Source organism: Rhamphochromis sp. 'chilingali' (assembly GCF_963969265.1).
Source record: "Rhamphochromis sp. 'chilingali' genome assembly, chromosome: 7".
Lineage (NCBI taxonomy): Eukaryota > Metazoa > Chordata > Actinopteri > Cichliformes > Cichlidae > Rhamphochromis > Rhamphochromis sp. 'chilingali'.
The window spans coordinates 10,494,567-10,513,879 of record NC_137934.1 but is presented as its reverse complement, the minus strand read 5'-3'; the positions used below and the strand labels follow the sequence as shown (position 1 = coordinate 10,513,879).

General features: G+C 41.0%; 1 protein-coding gene across 5 annotated transcripts in view; it reads left to right on the top strand.

Annotated features, from left to right (window-relative positions):
* The window catches only part of LOC308400053 (ELKS/Rab6-interacting/CAST family member 1-like), a 148,822-nt gene that overhangs the window by 14,454 nt on the left and 115,055 nt on the right, over positions 1 to 19,313 (top strand). For all 5 annotated transcript variants that reach the window (XM_080887531.1, XM_080887530.1, XM_080887529.1 and 2 more), the window contains exons 5-6: positions 18,708 to 18,955; positions 19,058 to 19,229. In XM_080887531.1, coding sequence (XP_080743657.1) covers positions 18,708 to 18,955; positions 19,058 to 19,229 — 420 coding nt within the window. The remainder of the gene's footprint in view (positions 1 to 18,707; positions 18,956 to 19,057; positions 19,230 to 19,313) is intronic.

The window sequence follows — 19,313 nt, the reverse complement described above, 5'->3', positions numbered from 1 at the left end:
GGGGAGACCACTGCACAGGGTCAGGAAGACTTTTAGAAATCACCGTAAGTGAACATAGTTCACCGTGCCATCTACAAATATAGGTCATGCAAACAAAGTAGCAGCCAAGTGTGGATGTGACGGAAACACTGCTCTCTGGGTCAAAGCTCATTTAAAATGGACTGAGGCAAAGTAGTCAGACAAATAAAAATGTGAAATACATTTAGGAAAAAATGGACATTGCATCCTATGAGGTAAAAAGGAGCGACACCATCTGGCTTCTTATACGATACAATTTTATTTATATATCACGTTTAAAGCCAGGGGGTACACCAAAGTGCTTCACAGTAAAAATAACAGTAAATGATTACACTAAACAGTAAGTCATTAAAACAAGGTAAAATAGAGAAAGTAGAGAACACAAACAAACAGCATTAGTAAGTAGAGATAGGGAGAGATCATGATTATCCAGAGAAATGAGTAGCGATACAGCAATTAATGAGCGGTGAGAATTAGTTGGAAAAGCCAAGTTTTCAAGCTTTTCAAGGATTGAATGGAGTCAGAGGCACAAATGGTAGCAGGAAGACTATTCCAGAGGTTTGGTGCTATAGAGGCAAAAGCACGATCACTCCTAGTCTTCAGGCAGTGCCTGGGCTGGGCCAGAAGTAACTGACCGGAAGATCGTAAAGAACGGCTGGGAGTATAGAGACTGAGGAGGTCGGTGAGATAGTCAGAGGCAAGGTTGTTTAGGCATTTGAAAGTAAGCAACAGAACTTTAAAATCAATACGAAATGTAATAGGCAGCCAATGTAAGTCAGAGAGCACTGGAGTAATAGAGACAAACTTTCTAGTTCCGGTTAGGAGACGAGCTGCAGTATTCTGAACGAGCTGTAATCTTTGGAGGTGAGCAAGTTGGAGTCCAGAGTAGAGCGAGTTACAATAATCGAATCTGGAATTCACAAAGGCCTGTATCACTTTTTCAAGATCAGATATTAAGTGTTTGACCTTTGAAATTTGGCGCAATTGGAAGAAGCCAGATTTAACCACTGAGGAAACCTGTTTATCCAGCTTAAATGAACTATCCAGACAAACACTTAGATTACTTACAGTATCTGTAAGAAAGCCAGCAAAGGGACCAAATCGGGCAGCTAGCTGGTCTCGTGGAGTGTGACTATCAAACACCATAATCTCAGTTTTCTTCTCATTTAAAATGAGAGAAAGGGCTGACAGCCGCTCTGTAACCTCTTTCAAGCAGTCAGACAAATGATTCAATGAAGCTGGCAGGTCATTAGACAATTGGAAATAGATTTGAATGTTGTCAGCGTTATAGCACTCGTTTCTCTAATGGTATGGGGGACTATGGGTGCTGAAGAGAATATACACATTTTAGAGCAACATGTGCCATCCAGATGATGTCTTTTAACTGAAATCCTTGCAAATTTCAGTAAGACAACGCTAAACTGCGTACTGTATCCAATACAACGATATGGCTTTGTAGTAGAAGAGTCCGAGTGCTGAACTGGCCTGCCTTCATCCCAGACCTTTCACCAGCTGAAAACATTTGGCCTATCATGAAACGAAACACAGGTTAAAGAAGACGAAGGACTGTTGAGCAGCTAGAATCAAGAATAGGACAACATTCCCAAATGTCCAGCAACTCTGTCCAGCACCTGGTCTCCTCAGTTTTCAGATGTTTGCAGACTGTTACGAACTTTTTGAGATGTGCTGCTTCAATAATGTTGCTTCAAGATGATCTTATTTGTTCCTTATAATGGTACATTTTCCAGGTTATATATGTTTTTGTGTTCAATTATGAATAGATTAAGGGGTTATGAGATTTATAAATTGTTGCATTCTGTTTTTTGTTTACATTTTATGTAGAATCCAATGTTTTGGAATTGGGGTTGTATTTGTTGGAAGAAGGTGATGGTATGTCTAGGTGGAGTTAAACGGTGTCTTATGATGTTTTTAAGTGTAAATGAGTCATTCCAGGATTTGGTGGTGGCAGCAGACACCTAAAGCTTCTAAAGATCGTTGCAGCCGTACTTAATGTGAAGACAAGGCTTTATGCTTGATTGGCGAGCTAACAGATGATGTCACATTTCTGTCAGAGTGGTGTCACCAGTTCCAATAACATTTTACACATAAACCTGAACTGATCGTGTCATCCACTTTTGCTGATACAACCATGTCACTGGCCCATGTACTAGTTTGTCACATTGGCAATTTAACACCTGCTCTGATCTCTGCATGCGTGTGTGTTTGTGTGTGTGTGTGTGTGTGACAGGCTTTGATGTTTAAATGCGGAAAAAAAGTGGGAAAGGATTTCAGGTTGTGAAATTACATCACCAAATATTAAATCAGTGTAAGAGAAATTGCAGCCAGTTTCACAGGTGTTGGAACATGCGCGGTGTCTGCGTGGCTCCTGATATGCTGAGTTCAGATGTGTGTTTTGCGTGTCCGCATTAATTCAAAGTGGTTCAGTGTGTGAGAATAGATCAAACAAAGGAGCACATGATAAGTTGATTAATCTATCATGTACCTGGCCAGCTGCCAGCCATACACTAATCCTCAGCTGCCTTCACACACACACACATGCACACACTGCTTTGTGCGTGTGCATGTGTGTGACTGTGCTGTGCCATAACAGTGAGTGAATGCACATGCCAAGGCATGATCTCTCTTATTGGAAAATATGTTCTGTACGCTCACCCCCCCCTCTCCTTTCACTTTCATTCCCATTCTTTCCTCCAGATAAATCACACCCATTTAACACAATCCGTTTCACTGCCTGCTCTCGCCGTCCTGCCACTTTCTCTTTTTCTGTCTAATTGTTTCAGTGTTTTCTGGCTTTTTGTTTTCCTCCCACTCCCATTTTTCTCCCCTCTTAGTCATTCTCCTTCTCTTCTATTTCTGTCATCACATGCTAAGTCAGCTTTCACATTCTCTTTCCACCCTCCCTCCTGCCGCTCTCTGTCTTCGCCATCATCTTCGCGTTAGAAATCAAATTAAGTTACCTCCCAGTAATTTTGGGATATGTGAGTTCGGAGACGCACGCACACACATGCACAGTGGCTCACGCCCCTGCTGAGGAATGCTCATCTCTTCTCCACCCTCTGTCTTTCCTTTCCCTCCTTTCCTCCTTACTTATTCACCTCCTCCTACATGCTCAGCCTACTATCTTTACCTCTGTTCCACCAGTTTCTTTCTTTATCTTTTCCTCTTTTTTTCTCTCCGGACTTCCTTGTGTCTTTCCTTTCCTCACAAGTACATTCAGTGTCTCATTGTAAAAGCCAGGAAGACAGGCAGCCTTGATCTCATATGTATAGAGGCAAGATCCAATTAATAATATAGCTTGAACATATATATTTTGAACATGTGTACTTTATTTAGTCTTAAATCATGCAAAACTTCACATCTCATTTAATTCGATGAGTGTTTTTACTGCTTTCTTAAATTAAATTGACTTATGATTGGAAAAAAATAGAGCAAAAATACAAAAAAATAAGCAAAAATCTTTTTAATAGTCTTCACTGAGGCTTTTTGTGTGATGATGGACTTAAAGGGGTTCGTTTAGTGTGGCATTCTTAAAGATTGTTGAAGTTAGGATTTTATTAGTATAATATGAATACCGATGCTCTTGGTACTAGGGCTGTCGAGATGCCAATAACAGTAGAAATACACGATTCTTGGTAGTCAGTTCAATACCAGAACAAAATGCTTATCCTGTGTTCTTAAGCATAAACCCTGCTATTATGCCTAGCACCTGTGGCTAAGCTAGCAATGGCTACTCAGCAAAAAGTGCTTAAACCAGCATGACTCTCCTGTAATGAGGTAAATCTTTCAAAGACTGTTTTCCTGTCTAGCGATTGAGAAACACACAGCAATGTTAAACAAACTCGCCTAAAACCGGAAGTCAACGATGTTATAGGAGGGATAAAACTTTGTTTGTCCTGGCTTCTATCTGTACCTTGGTTCTGGTACAGGTACCAATTTAGTACGGGTTCTCAACACCAATCCCTAGTCGCTCCAGAGCTCTGACAAACTCACAGAGGTTTTATGTGTCTTTCAGATGAAAACAAAAACAAATAATTTGGGCAAATACAGGAAATTTGCCAGGTTCTCAGTTGAATCAAATGAGAGGCTTTTGTAAATGGCCTGTATTTATATAGCGCTTTACTAGTCCCTAAGGACCCCAAAGCGCTTTACATATCCAGTCATCCACCCATTCACACACACATTCACACACTGACATGACACATTTTGTGTCATGTCCATGCTGAGGTTTAGATTATTATTCTCCTGCTGTACTCTCATTTGCTTTATATTGTTTAATTTTCTTCTACTTGTTATCAAGTTATTCCTCCGCCTGCTTATTGCCGACTCCCTCTCCATCTCTTCTTCGATAGCCTCACCATTTCACTCCTAGTATGGGACTCCTCTTCTCACTCTTCACCCGTGGAAAAGAATAGACACACCATAGTCTCACAAATCTATTGATCTGCATACACACGTCCACTCTGTTCAGTGTTGTCTGTCTTACTTCTCACGTTTAGTGCACGGCCTTGCTTCACTTTCTAAAATGTGTTTGAGTGTGCGTGTTTGAGTGCGCTCACCCGATTTGTTCCACCCCTTTGATCACAGTAGGTAAGTACAATGTTTCGTGCAGGAGGAGGGGAGGGTGGGGGAAAAAAATGATGAAGGAATGTTTGGAACGCACAAGGGAAGCATCACTTTCCCTACTTTCTCCCCATCCTTTCCCTCTCTTTGTTAATTTGTTTCATAAACAAAGCAGTTTTATCTTTTTGTATCTCCTCTCTCCGTCACGCTTCCTTCAGTTTCCTTTAAAAAATATGTGACTTCACACACTCACAATAGCAGTTAGTATTTATGGCGTCCAGCAACTCAGCATCATAGTTTCCATTTGTTGGTGTTCTCTCCCAAAAATAAATCCGTGCACGACAGAAGAAGTAAAAAAAAACAGAGCATGCTGCTATTTGGTCTGCAATCCAACCTAAATAATCAGATTAAAGTGTAATGCGATATGCAGGTTGTGCTACACGTTGTAATTGTTAACAGGTTTTCCTCATTTTAAGTATAGGAGTCTTACTGCCTGTTCTACGCAGTTTGTCCCAGCGTTGAATCACCCCGTCTGAACAATGACCGCTCTGTCTGCCCATTTCTGGAGCTGCTAGATGCAATCTGTCATGTACTGTACTCGCGGCGAGTCATGTGACGTCAGAAGCAACATGTGTGAGAATGTGTGTGAAAGACACTCAGAGAGAGAGAGCGACAGTGTGTCTGTATGAAATAGGAGTTTTCGACCTGCTTGTTTTCTGATAGCAGCCTCATGCATGTGTCAGGAGTGGTTGTGATTATGTAAATGTGTGCGTGCATGTATGTGCTGTGCTCTCTATATTTATGCGGGGTGTGTTTGTGTGCATTGTCATTTGAATGTATGCATCTTTTGTTGTGTTTGTTTGCTGGATGTGAAAGAGAGTACCATGAGGGAATCTGTGTCCTTGTTGGCAGGCTTATGTGCACGTCAGTACAATTGGGCTTTTGTGTGCACATGTGTGTGTGTGTCTGTATTTGTGTGTCTGCGGGGGCACAAAATGTGTATTGTTGTGTATTTGTATTTGCATATGGGTTAAGCGTGTATACAAATCACGCACATAGACACAGACTTGCAGGTGCATATCTTGCAGAGAACGTCTACGTACTCTGTACTTACTATTTTTATTTTGTGCATATGTCTCTACTTGCATGCAAAAATTTGTGGATTTTAAAGAATTGGAAGGCACATGTCAGAGTTGTGATGTTTGTGGGATTGTGGGAGTGTGCATGCACGCTCACCCATGCGTGTCCTTTTGTTTTGGCTGCCAATCGCTTTTGTACTGCTGCACTGTTTTCATTCTTTTCAGTTATTTAGCTTCATAGTTAAGGTGCTGATGGGAAATAAAACTCTGTGTGTGTGTGTGTGTGTGTGTGTGTGTGTGTGTGTGTGTGTGTGTGTGTGTGTGTGTGTGTGTGTGTGTGAGTGTCACTGTAGAGAGGCAGAAAGTGTTTTTCTCCCATCATAATATATGAATTTGTTGGCATTCCTCTTCCTTCAATTCATTTAAAGTTGTCTACGCATTGCATGTACTGCATATTGGTCTAACTTGAAGCCATAGGTGCTGTTTTCTGTTTATTTTTGGAGAAATGAATCTGTGAAAGTGTGAATGAGGCTGGATAAGTAAGAGGGTAATTCAAACAGGCAGTTGTGCACAGTTCCCGACACACCTGGGTGACATTTTCCCTTCAGGTGGAGGAATAGAGGAGATAAACACAGAGGAGAAACAGAGAAGATAGTCTTTCTTTCGTGTTTCTTCTGTCATTTTTCCTTTTCTCTTTTGCCCTGAGCAGCAAAGTTGGATAGATAGAAACACAAACTGGCACTTGAGTGTATTTTCCACTTCATGAACATGGCAGTAAATCAGGCCTTCAGGTTAATGTGTAAATGGATGGTGCCACCAGAGCCGAGGTCTCTTCCCTCACTGCAGTGGAAATGTTTTTCTGAATCATCAATAAAATACATTTATGAATTGAGAGATCACTAAATAGAGAACAAGGCACAGTTTGAATTAAAGGTAAAACATCAAACTAAGAGAAATCCTTTGGACTTTAGCTTCTGTGCTGACTGATTCAAAACTTATGTTGTAATCATTCCTCAGCACTTAATGTTATTACACCTAGATTTAAGTTTTAATTTCATTACGCCGAGCTGGCACTAAGATTGTCCTCATGAGCTCAAATGAGTTCAAATCCAATAGAATCTGACGTCGTCAATTGTTTCCTGTGTTAGATTTCCATTCACTGCACAGAAAAGAAAAATGTTTCCAGTAAGAGTTTCTGTGCCAGCTGGCTGTGAAAATGCTTCGCCTGGCAATCTGTATGCTGCCGTAGATTTAAAAAAAGACGGGGGTGGATAGTGAAGAATAGATCAGGAAGAGTGGATTGAGTAAAGATGTATAAAATGTAGCGAGTCAGAGGGAGGAAATCACGAGAATGGAGGATAGATCAGCGTGGAAGCAGGGGGGTGAGTGGTGAAAGGAGAGATGAATAGCACAGACAAATTGGGCTTAAGATTGCAGATGAAATGTAGAGAAAGACTGATGGGTGTCGATGTGACAGGAGAGAAAGAAAGACCGGACTTAAAAGTAGGTGATGAAAAAGAACGTCGGGATGTGGAAAAATGAAGGGAAATACATGTGCATGAATAAAAAGTAAAATAAGATGCTATAGAAATAGTTGCACTGTACTACTTTCCTGTCATTACTGGCCCTTGATAAATATTTCTCAATAAACTAGACACCTGAGTCTTAACCACATGTAGCTCTCTGAGGTGGGGGGGCAGATAAAACAGAAGAAGAGGAGAAATTACGGAATTATGGAAAGAGTCAAAGAGAAAAAGCAGAGCTTGAAGACAGATTTACTCTGTAAAGATTTTGTCCAGGAGTCCCACCTGCAGCCCTTCAGCCCTGTAATCTCCGGTGTCTCTTTTTCTGTTCGCTGATTCAGTCAGTCAGCTGAGTACAATGGGTATTTCTGTTTGGTTAGAAATAAAAACAGAATTACTTGTTGATAAGCCGATGAAATTTCTTCCTCCTATAATTAGCTTATGGGGCGATTGTGGCTCAAGAGTTGGCAGTTTATCTTGTAATCGGAAGGTTGCCGGTTCGAGCCCCGGCTCTGACAATTTTTGTCGTTGTATCCTTGGGCAAGACACTTCACCCATTGTCTACTGGTGGTGGTGAGAGGGTCTGGTGGCGCCAGTGTCCGGCAGCCTCGCCTCTGTCAGTGCGTCCCAGGGCAGCTGTGGCTACAATGTAGCTTGCTATTACCAGTGTGTGAATGTGTGTGTGAACGGGTAAATGACTGAATGTAGTGTAAAACTTTGGGGTCCATAGGGACTAAGTAAAGCGCTATACAAATACAGGCCATTTATTATTTGGTTACTTTTGGTTTCAGCTCTATTTGTTATGGTAACATTGAACTATAAAGGCAATTTCTGTGATCTGGAAATATCAATACAGCAAAATCGGATGATTGAAGAGGTTATAATGAAGCCAGGGCTTTAACCAGATTAAATCGAGCGTAGCGTTTGTTCAAGCATGACATCAGGTCAAGCTCAGTTGCAATCCCAGAAGATCATCTCAACTCAGTGCTAGCTGATTTCAGCGGATGGCTCAGCTGCTACCCTTCTACACATGCTATTGGTAAACCTCACATAAATCATGGTTTTGGTCATGTTGTGCCCAAATAATAATGTCACCCACGACTCACGCGCATTTATACTCGTATTCGCCTGCATAGTAGGTTTTGCCACTCGTCCAAAATCTCTGCAGTAGTGCTGGTAACGAAATTGAACCGTGATCTGGGAATCTTTGAGCTTCTGCACTGATATGTCATTGAAAAGCCAGTAAAAGCTGCCGGAGTCATATACCCCTGTCTTCAGCCATGCCACCCACATGAGGTTATAAAAATTTATAGGGACACAATCGGCCAAAATTACACCAAAGCATGATTTGTGCCTCTTCTGAGGACATAGTATAAATGTCTCTTTAGCCTGCCAACAGATGTTGTGCATCTGTGAGCTGCTTTGCAACTCACCTCTAGCCCCACTTTTCCTTCCCTGCTGTCTCACAGTCAGTGGCATATCTGATTGGATCCAAAATGCCACAGGGAGAGTGCTACCATGAACTACAAAGAGAGATTATATTTCTACAGTATTAACTACTCTTCACTGGCACTCTATTAAATCCAGAATTAAATTTATAATCCTTCTCCTCACATACAAAGACTTGAATGATCAGACCCATCGTATCTTAAAGACCTTTTAGTACAGTCTTACTTGCAGTCCCTAGAGTTTCTAAAAGCACATTGTGTGGCAGAGCCTTGAGCTGTCAGGCCCGATCAGGCAACCCTGAACCATCCCATAATTATTCTGTTATTGGCTCACGCTGCGGGGGAGACTTCACATGATGCACTAAATTTTTCTTCTCCACTCCTCACTCCCCCATGTGTTTATTTGCCACTACTGCATGTCATTAACTTTTGTGTTCTCTCATCTATAGTTTGTGTTTTGTCCTCGTCTCTCTGCAATCTCCTTTTTTTTCTCTCTTCCCCCTCACCTCCCAACCGGTCATGGCAGAGGGCTGCCCCTCCTTGAGCCTTTTTCCTTTGTTTGGAGGGCTTTTCCTGTTAAAAGGGAATTCTTCCTTTTCATAATCTCCAGGAGAATGCTCAGAGTAGATTGTTGAACTTTTTTTTCTAACATTGCAAAATAAAGCTCCATAACTGTTGTTTTGATTTGGTGCTTTATGAATAAAACTGAATTGAACTGATCATCTGTTCTGCTCCGTTCTCACTGCCTTACGCTTGCCATTTATAGACATAGAAGGGGACATGTGTTGCAGATGGAAATATCAATCTCTTTTTCACTATAGTGGTTGATATTGAAAGCTGTTCATTTGGAAATAAGCACAGCTAGTGTAAATGCAGTAGAATTTCATAATAAAAGCAGTATGTTAAATTGGGTTTCATAGCTGATCTCATAGTTTTCCTTTGGTTTATATTCCAAATAGTTTTGTGCAGTTTAAGGGACTGCATTTAACCATATGTCTGATTTTTTGGGGCGATCGTGGCTCAAGAGTTGGGTGTTCGTCTTGTAATCGGAAGGTTGCCAGTTCGAGCTCCGACACTCTCGGTCGTTGTGTCCTTGGGCAAGATACTTCACCTGTTGCCCACTGGTGGTGGTCAGAGGGCCCGGTGGCGCCAGTGTCCGGCAGCCTCGTCTCTGTCAGTGCGCCCCAGGGTGGCTGTGGCTACACTGTAGCTTGCCATCACCAGTGTGTGGATGATTGTGTATAGTGTAAAGCGCTTTGGGGTCCTTAGGACCAAGTAAAGCGCTATACAAATACAGACCATTTACTATTTTTTGTGTCTTTAATTTAACAAGTACAATATACATTTTGCAGTTTCAAGAACATTAATACAGATGGTCAAAAACTAAGACGTTGCTTCTGGAAGATTTTCTTTAAACACAGTGGGGAGATTGATGCTTGACTGAGACTGAGAGGATCTGTGATACAGGGTCCTTGTGGAGAAGACAGCAGGCAGGGCCAGTAAAGTTTTAAAAAGTCACTTCTCCACATGCAGTGATGATGATATCTTTGTTCTCTATCCTCTCTCCTTCTGTTGTTTGCAGTCTGTGCCTTTTTCCATCCTCTGCATGTGGACTCATGACTCATTATTACTGTTTTTTTTCTATGTGTGTGTGTGTCTGTGTATGCATGCTGTCATTTTGCATGTGCAGGTTTATGTACTTGTGTCAGACGGTCGCACCTTCTACCTTTTGAAGTCAAATAAATAAAACACTATTGCTGCAGTTATCCCAGCATTTGTGTGTCCTCCAATTATTGTGGTGGGAGAATTTTGTGTGTGTGTGTTTTCACACACAAATGCTCATCAGTAACAGATGGTCCCCAAACCTGTGTGTTTATTTAGTGAGGATGGAGAGATAGGTGAGAGAGAGGGATGAAAGGAAAAGGGAATAAAGTAAATACAGAGAGTGATAGCAGGGCACCAAAAAACAGATGGACAGAGAAGAGGACGACAAAGGTGACAAAGTGTGGGCTAGAAAGCACAAGAAGGGTTTATATGCATGTAGAGAGTAAACTGTAACTGAAAAGAGAGCAAGACAAGCGAGAGAGAAAAGGGAGGAGACTTGTACACGCAGGAGTGTTATAAAACTTTAACTTCAACGCAGAGACATGGTGAAACAGCACTCTTTCCCCATGGTTTTCTTTTCAGAAAGACTCAGTGTTCGTTTTACAGTGGAAAGACAGAACGATCTGAAACTGAAAAGAAGCACAGGGTCAGTTTGCGCTGCTTTCACACAAGGCTGTTATTTTGCGAATTTTCCCTCTCACTTACTCTCTCTGCGTTTTTGTGTATGTGTGTCCCTGCGGTAGCCATGGCTTTCCTTATAAGGAGTGAGTTTGGGAGAAGTTGATGGGGGAATGGACAGAATTACAGTACAGTCACTCCCCCCCATGTTTTCTTCTGCTGCTTGTCTTTTTTCTCTTCAGTCTGCCTCTAAAGTCCTATATGATTGAGCTTCTCTTCTCTTCTCTTCTCTTCTCTTCTCTTCTCTTCTCTTCTCTTCTCTTCTCTTCTCTTCTCTTCTCTTCTCTTCTCTTCTCTTCTCTTCTCTTCTCTTCTCTTCTCTTCTCTTCTCAGAAGCTACTGATTAGGGTCAACATATAACACATATATATACTCCTGCCTTTTCTGTCTTTTCTGTCACATACACTTATTTCCGTCCTCATTTTTTCCTTTTTCTTTTTTTAATAGATGCGTGTAATAATGCTGTTTTTGCATTCTCGTGTGTCTTCCAGCCATTCTTCTTCTTTGCATTTTATTTCATCCTATTCATTATGTTCCACCACCTTTATCCTCAGAGAAAGAAGAGAGGGAGTGTGTTAATCTGCCTGTTGTCTAATGCCTGAGTGGGCGATTCTTTCAAACTGCTCACGGTCATTACACACACACGCATGCACACAAACACACACACATACACACAGCATGACCGCTGCCTCCAACATTATGTTGTCTCCTGCATATGTGTGTATCTCTGCGTGTGGGCATTATCATGCGTCCATCCTAATGTGTGTGTGTGTGTGTGTGTGTGTGTGTGTGTCGTGTATACATGTTTCTGTCACAGTGTGTCTTTTTGTTAAGGGGGAAGCATGACTCACCCAATGAGTGCAAAATAAGCGAGGGATGAGACGGAGGAGTAATAACGAAGGGATGGTTAATATTGAACGACAGATGAGCGGTGGCCGGAGGGAGGGATGACGTTGGATGGAAAAATTGTGACTATGCGCACAAATGGATTTTCTTTTCTCCTCTAACCATGAATAGGAATTATGTAGACTGCTCATTAGATTACAAGACATCGTTAATTTATTTGTCTATGATTTTTTTTAATCGACTCATTCATGTTCTGTTTTAAGCAATAAATGATATTTCAGTATGCAAACATACAGCAGCAGTGTATCCTACTAAATTTTACTTTCTTTTGCAAAAATTTGGTTCCAGTAATTTTTCTAGTGTTTGGAAATTTGGTCTCTACCTTGCTACAAGTGCCCTCTGTCATTTGTGTCATGGGAGGGGTCACCCTCACCAGTTATGCTAGTGGTCCCATGCAATCTTGAAGACCTCATATTACCATATCCCCCTCATAGAGTATTTGAAAGTAAAATGGGAAGCAGAGTCTTCAGCTTTCAGGACCAGCTCCCAGTTTGGATTCAGGAGACAGAAATCCTCTGCTTTTAAAATTGGGTTAAAACTTCCTTTTTAGACAAATCTTATAATTTGGGCTGGATCAGGTGACCCTGAACCACTCTAGCAGGCCTAGGTTGCTGGGGGCTTTGGACGATGAACTGAGTGTTTCTTCTTCACTTACCTCTTTTCAGTTCTCTATGCCTTTACACACCACTTTGCATTTAATCATTTTTCCTGTCTCTTTCTCCTCAACCCCAACTGGTCGCAGCAGATGGGTGGCACTCACCTAGTCTGGTGCTTTCTTCCTGTTAAAATGAATTTTTCTTTCCCACTGTTACCAAGTGCTTGCTCATAGGGGGGCTTGTCTGATATATGTTATTTTATGGTCTTTACCTTACAATATAAGGCACCTTGAGGCGACTGTTGTGATTTGGTGTTATACAAATAAATTCAAATAGAATAGAATTGAACATTTTGATATTTTTGCAAAAAAAAATACATAATCTGACATCCTTGGATCTGGTAAAAGAGCAAATGAAAATCACAGGTGATAGTCTATGTTCTGCTTAGAACATACCCTGTGTGTTTAATCTATGCCGTTATATTTTTTAGAGGTTGTGATTTTATGTAAATTTGGCTTTTTGAGTAACAGGTGCTGATGTGCATGTAAATGCAGTCATGACAGCCTCTATAGATAATATTTACAGTAATCATGACATTTAAGGAGTTGACTACTCTCACACTAAACATTTCAAACCACTGTCCTCCAATGTAGGGCTGTGCGATATGACCAAAATCTCATATCCCGATATAAGAATTCTATCGTAGATAACGATATAAATCACAAAAACGTAACATTTTCTGTAAAGTCTGTGAATCTCGGGCAGCTCGTCTTGCGGGAAGTGTTTCCAGCTGCGTCATGTAGCTGGAGTCGAGTGTTTTAACCGATGCATGAAACGATACATTTTTAGACACAAGTTGTAATGGCCGCCGTTTTCTTTGTGAGTATTTATTACACGGCGAGCTGCGGGGAAAAGCCTGTTCTAACGTTTGACTCTAAGGTTTATTTTTTAGCACCTGGCGGCTCTTTTTTACTTCTCCGTAAATAATCTGCTCTTTCACGTGATTCTGTTTATTTTGAAAAGTCTCAACAGGATCTTGAGCTTTATTGTGAAAGGTTTATGTGGAACATAAACAAGCGGACACGCGATGCTGTTACCGTCATTGTTGCTAACGACAACGCATAAAAACAGGCGCTTGTCCGTCCATAGTGTGGTTATATTAAATATAAGAGAAAGCGAAAACTTTAAGAAATGAATATAGCCACTACAGTGACCATCAAAACGATGAAAAAATATTGTCGTAAACAGTTTACTTTGCGACACCACGAAACAAACGATAGCATAAAATGAAACGATAGACGTTTTTATATCGTCATCCGAGATATATCGTTATATCGAACAGCCCTACTCCAATGTGTTCACATAAGTGGATTCTATCTGATTCATACATTTCATATGCAGCTTCAGCTCCTCTGAGGTAGAGATTTATCATCTTGATTTGTCATCTCATGTTTTTTGTCCCCGTTTAGATTTTCTTCTTTTCTTCGCTCTTAGGTGAGGTGTTTTTGCAAAGAAGAAAGAAAGAAAACTGATGCAAAGTGAAAGTAAAAAATTTCCTTATTTTCAGTAGCCATGCCGTGTTGCTTTGAGTAAAGTTTCTTTTACTTCGTGATTCTGACCATACGCTCAAACCGAGTCGGTGTACATGTATGCATGTTTGGTGCATACGCCCCCATTCCCATGAGAAATCAGGAAATATTTGACAGGGTCAAAGGTGATAGCCACAGATGACTCAGCAGAAACTGAGAAGAAAAACAGAACTTTCTCTCTCTCCTCCTTCTGTTTCTAACACAGACAGTTAACACTGTTTTCTCCCTTTTCCCTTTCTCCTTATCTCCCACTCTGCTTGCTTTATTTTCTTCTTGCTTCCTATAATATTTTCCTCCTTTCTCCCTCCTTTTTTCCTGTTCTGGCATTTCTCAGCACTACATTCCAGCTGTGTGTGCGTTAGGGGGAAGGCAGTAACACAAACTCTGCGCGCATGTGTGTGAGTGTGTGCGCGCTCTGTTTCTGAATTGTTTGTGTGTAAACTTTGTGCTTCTGTATGTTCATGCTGCATATGGTTGACTTTGATGGAGAGGCACATGGATTCGCATTTGCGTGAGGATGACTGTTTCCATGACTCTGACATGCTTCTGGGTGCTTGATGTGAGGGTGTGTATGTGTGTGTACGTGTGTGTGAATGTGATGCATGGGTTCGTTTTATTAATGCGTGAATAGCACATGAAACACAGTACATACTATTCAGTATTATAATAATGAGCATAGTTATTTGTGTTTCTCTCTTTTATTCCTTTTGGCATGCCAGCTTTCCCCTGTATTCTTAATGTTGCCCCCAAGTAGTTATCCTGTCATAAGATACACTCAAATGGATTTCTGTCACTCTCTGTCTGGCTCTAAATCTTCAGGGGAGTCCTAGAAATGTCAGCCTCAGCCGTCAGATTTGTGTGCATGTGAGGAGCTTTTGTATGAGTCAGCAAACCGACCCACACATGGCGATACGATAAAGAGAGAAAATGATCAAGACAATAAAGATGTTCACCATCTTTAATTTGGTTCAATACAAATGCATAAATTTGAAACAAACCAGAAGAGATGCTGCGCTGGCTCTCGTGTGACATAAAGCAGAGTACAGACAGTTGCTACAGTATTATCTCATTACCTTTTATCCAATTTTTTGTGTCTGTTTATACGAGCATACACTATGTTTGTGATCACTATCAGCTCCTATTTCCTTTTCCTTTCTTCTTTCTCATCTTTTATATCTAAGGATTGTTTCTTTTTGTCTCCTCACTAATCATTTTTTCCTTTTTGCTTGAATCGTTTCCCTTTTCTTCGTCAGTGTTCAGCAATCATAGCTGCAGGGGAGCGATAGCATCTCATCTTTTCTTCTTTTTTAATAACCTCTCCTGTTTACTTCTGCTCTCACTCATGTGCATCTCTCTCAGCGCTTTGGTACCTGTATTATTTTTATCTCTGGAAATACTCCATGACTAGTGTTGCGATGACCTGGCCGCTGTTCAGGTTGTTTGTGACGCATTTTAAAACAGCCTGGGGACATCAGTGTGACATCACACACACACACACGCGCGTACACACACACACACACACACACACACACACACACACACACACACACACACACACACACACACACACACACACACACACACTTTTATAATGTGCTGCTTTTGTGTGACTAAGAGGTAGCCATGTCACATCATCTCCTGTCATGATGGCTGTGATACTTACCTGACGGGAAACTTTTAGAACACATTACAGAGATGACACACATATGCTACCTCAGTTGGTCTGTCAGCTACTCACATGTTGGATAAGCTCGATCTTGACCTATTTTGTGCATGATTTTGAATAAAATCTAATGATTTACTTTGGGATTTCTTCATTTGACTCTCTGCAGTTTATTAATTACAGATACATTTTTGAAGATGTTAAAGGTCCACCCACACTTTTAGTATGAAGAACTTATTATTTCATTGATGCATTTCAGCCCATGGCCTCCATTAGAGACACTAATAAAGTCGATCCTTACACTACAAGTGCTGCTGACGTTTTAAGCTCGTCAGACTTTATGCTCTTCTCTTTGAAGAAGGTGAAGTGTTGCTAGAAGCCTCTTCTCTGTTTCTAAGATACACTTTTTCAAACCTTCTATGCTCCTCCGAAAACTGTAAACACACAATTTTCAGAGTACATCTGCAAAACATTGGACTCTTTTGGTAAAACTTAACAATCAAATTATAACTTGGTTGATTTATCCTCAAAGGATCACACACAGCCTGTAAAAGCAATAAACTACTGAGCATTCATTACACAAAATACCAGAAAAATGTAAAAACAGCACCACAGAAAAAACGCTCACACACACACATATCCATCCATCCATCCACCTATCCCTCTTGTTCTCCTTATCAGTTGGGTTGCTGTGACAGCAGGCTTAGCAGGTTATTCTACCTGCCCTTCTACCCAGCCACACTTTCCAGTTTCTCCTAGGGGATCCTGAATTATTTCCAGAGATAATCAGTATAATCTGCAGGTTGTGTCTTCTCCCAGCTAAGTGCACCTGGAAGACTACCAAAGGAAGGTGACCAGTAAACGTCCTTGTCAAGAGACCTGAATCACCTCAAATGCTCCTTTTGACATGTAGGAGCAGTGGGCATTCAGACATCTCTCTGGATGTCCGAGCTCCACCTCATCGCATCTCTAAGGCTGAGCACAGCCATCCTACAGAGGAAGCTCTGCTGATATTCACAACCTGATTTTTTGCAGTCATTTTTAGATTTAATAACCACAAGACAGGCTTGGGACACATATGAACTGGTAAATTGAAAGCTTTCCCTCTCAGCTCAGTGCTCCCTTAGACGCGACAATCTTGCAATCTAATCTTGCAATTCTACAAAAATAACATACACATGCACGCAGGATACACAAAATATTCAAGACTGTGGTAAATCTGCTGAGACTGGGTTTTATTATTTGTCCTGCTTTACTCATACTCATGGAAAAATATAAAATGAAATATTCCATATTCAGGTTTCACATGCATTTTAGGGCTCATAAGACCCATCCATGTCTATTATTGTGAATGAATGAATGTGTTTGTTTTGACATTTTTCTCACACAAAATAATTTTGCATAAAGAATTCAATGAATGCTGTAAACATTACAGAATGTTGCATGAGAAAGATGTGAAAGTAGCTTCTGCTATGAGTAAGAAGAAGCTACTTTCAGCTGCTCCTTTATTCACGAGGGGTTTTCACAGCCAGTAGCTCTGCATCTTTTATTTGGCAGATTTTTAAACCAGATGCCCTTCCTGACACAACCCCAAAGGGATTCATGTCTCCTCTCAGGGCTGTAAACCACTACACTATGGAGCCACACCACAATCACAATATGTCATCCATCGCCATTCCAAGAACAGGAACACAGCCTGTCACCGCGGCTCAAATGTTAGCTCCTCTGCTTCTCAGATTATTTCCAGCCATTCTTGTTATAGATTCTTATCTCACCTTGCTGACTGTGCACAGGCACATAATTGGTAAGTGACATCACAAGTAAGAAGGAATAGTGTGAGGTAGTTGTGTTTAAGAAATGAAATCACTGTGCAAAATCTTTTTAACTGAGTTTAGAGTTTTGCAGTAAGTGTGAAAATGATGTGATTATTTAATATATTTATTAAGTTATTTAACTGCACAAGGAATGGTGCATTTCAGTTCCAGTTCAGAGAATTATATTTTTGGGTTGTTTTATTAACAGTTTAGAAAACTTGTAATATGCCTTTAAAAATGAGCAATCCCATTAGGGATTCATTAATTCAGCTTTTCTTTACCTTTTAATTCCTAATCCCTCACTGATTACATTGAGTTAAACAAAACACGAAGCAACATTTTACTATAGGACTACTGCTTGTGCATTTCTGATTGGTGTATTCCTGCTGACGATCTTGACGCAAACAACTAAAAACTTTAGCAAACAGCAAAGGTCCACAGTCTGGTTAAAACTGCCTGCTCTGTTGCATTTTTTTTATCCTTATCAGACTTGCAATGACAACAGGATGAGCACAGCAGGCCAAAGGTCTTTGCTTTGCACTGGTGAGCCCCAAGAGCTCCTGGGTCACCCTGGAGATACTGTATAATCCCTTCCAGCATGTTTAAGGCATGAGGTCAGACTTCTTAAAAAGGAGGTGGAAAAACAACACTGAGCTGCTGATAAAAAAATCAGTGTTACAGCAGCAGATGTCCCAGTAACCTCAAATTACCACACACACCATTTGGCACACAGTGAACCAAGAGCCATTGGGAGATCTGGAGGAAAAGGACCTGCGTTGTTGTGGATTGTTTTACACTGTGTGGTGTTAAAGAAATCCCTGTTCCAAAGGTTACTGTATAGATGTGCTTATTGGTATTCTGGTGTACAGTGAGATTATAGAGACAGAGTGAGTTGGTGAAGTAAGCTGACCAAGACGTGTGACACTTACATACAAAGATGCACAAAAGGAAGGGACGGTATAGAAAATTTAGCAACTTGTAGCAATGACTTATAAAATTACCATTAGTGAAGCTAAGAAAGCAGGTACCAAGTTAAACTTATCTCAACTTTGGACTGAGCAAGCGAAGTGACTAGCAATAGGTGTAAAGGATTATAGGTGACATTAGACAGTTGCTATGATGGACATTGCACGGTCTGGAATATCCATTATAGTAATCGCTCACTCTTTCATTCGTAAGCTGAACATCCCTGTTTCCCTCCCACCAGCATCTTCAATGCACCATCCAGGCTTTGCAAGATGAGCTCAGAATCCAGCGCGATCTCAACCAGCTCTTCCAATCCGATTACTCCGGCCTCGGAAGCCAGCCCATTTCCCCTCAAGAAATGACAGAGGAGAACTTCTTGCGCCTCCATGCCGAGTATGAGAGGCAAGCCAAAGAGCTCTTCCTCCTGAGGAAGACTGTTGAAGAAATGGAGTTGAGGATAGACACACAGAAACACACACTAACTGCCAGGTAAAGATTAAAAAAAGACAGTTTAAATGTAATTTGTTAAGGTATGATTTCAGTGACCTTGTCTAAAGCATGCTATTAACTTCCTTGTTTTCTTGTTTACAGGGACGAGTCAATCAAGAAGTTACTGGAAATGTTGCAGAGTAAAGGCCTGTCATCTCGGGCAACCGAGGAGGATCATGAGCGAACGAGGCGACTCGCCGATGCTGAGATGACCATCCACCAATTGGAGGGTCTGCTTGAGCAAAAAGACAAGGAGATGCTACAACTCAGAGAGGTGCGTGTGTGTGTTTGTGTATGTGTATGTGTGTCACTGGCAAAGAAGAAACAATATGCAATCAAGTATTACCATGTGTGCAGG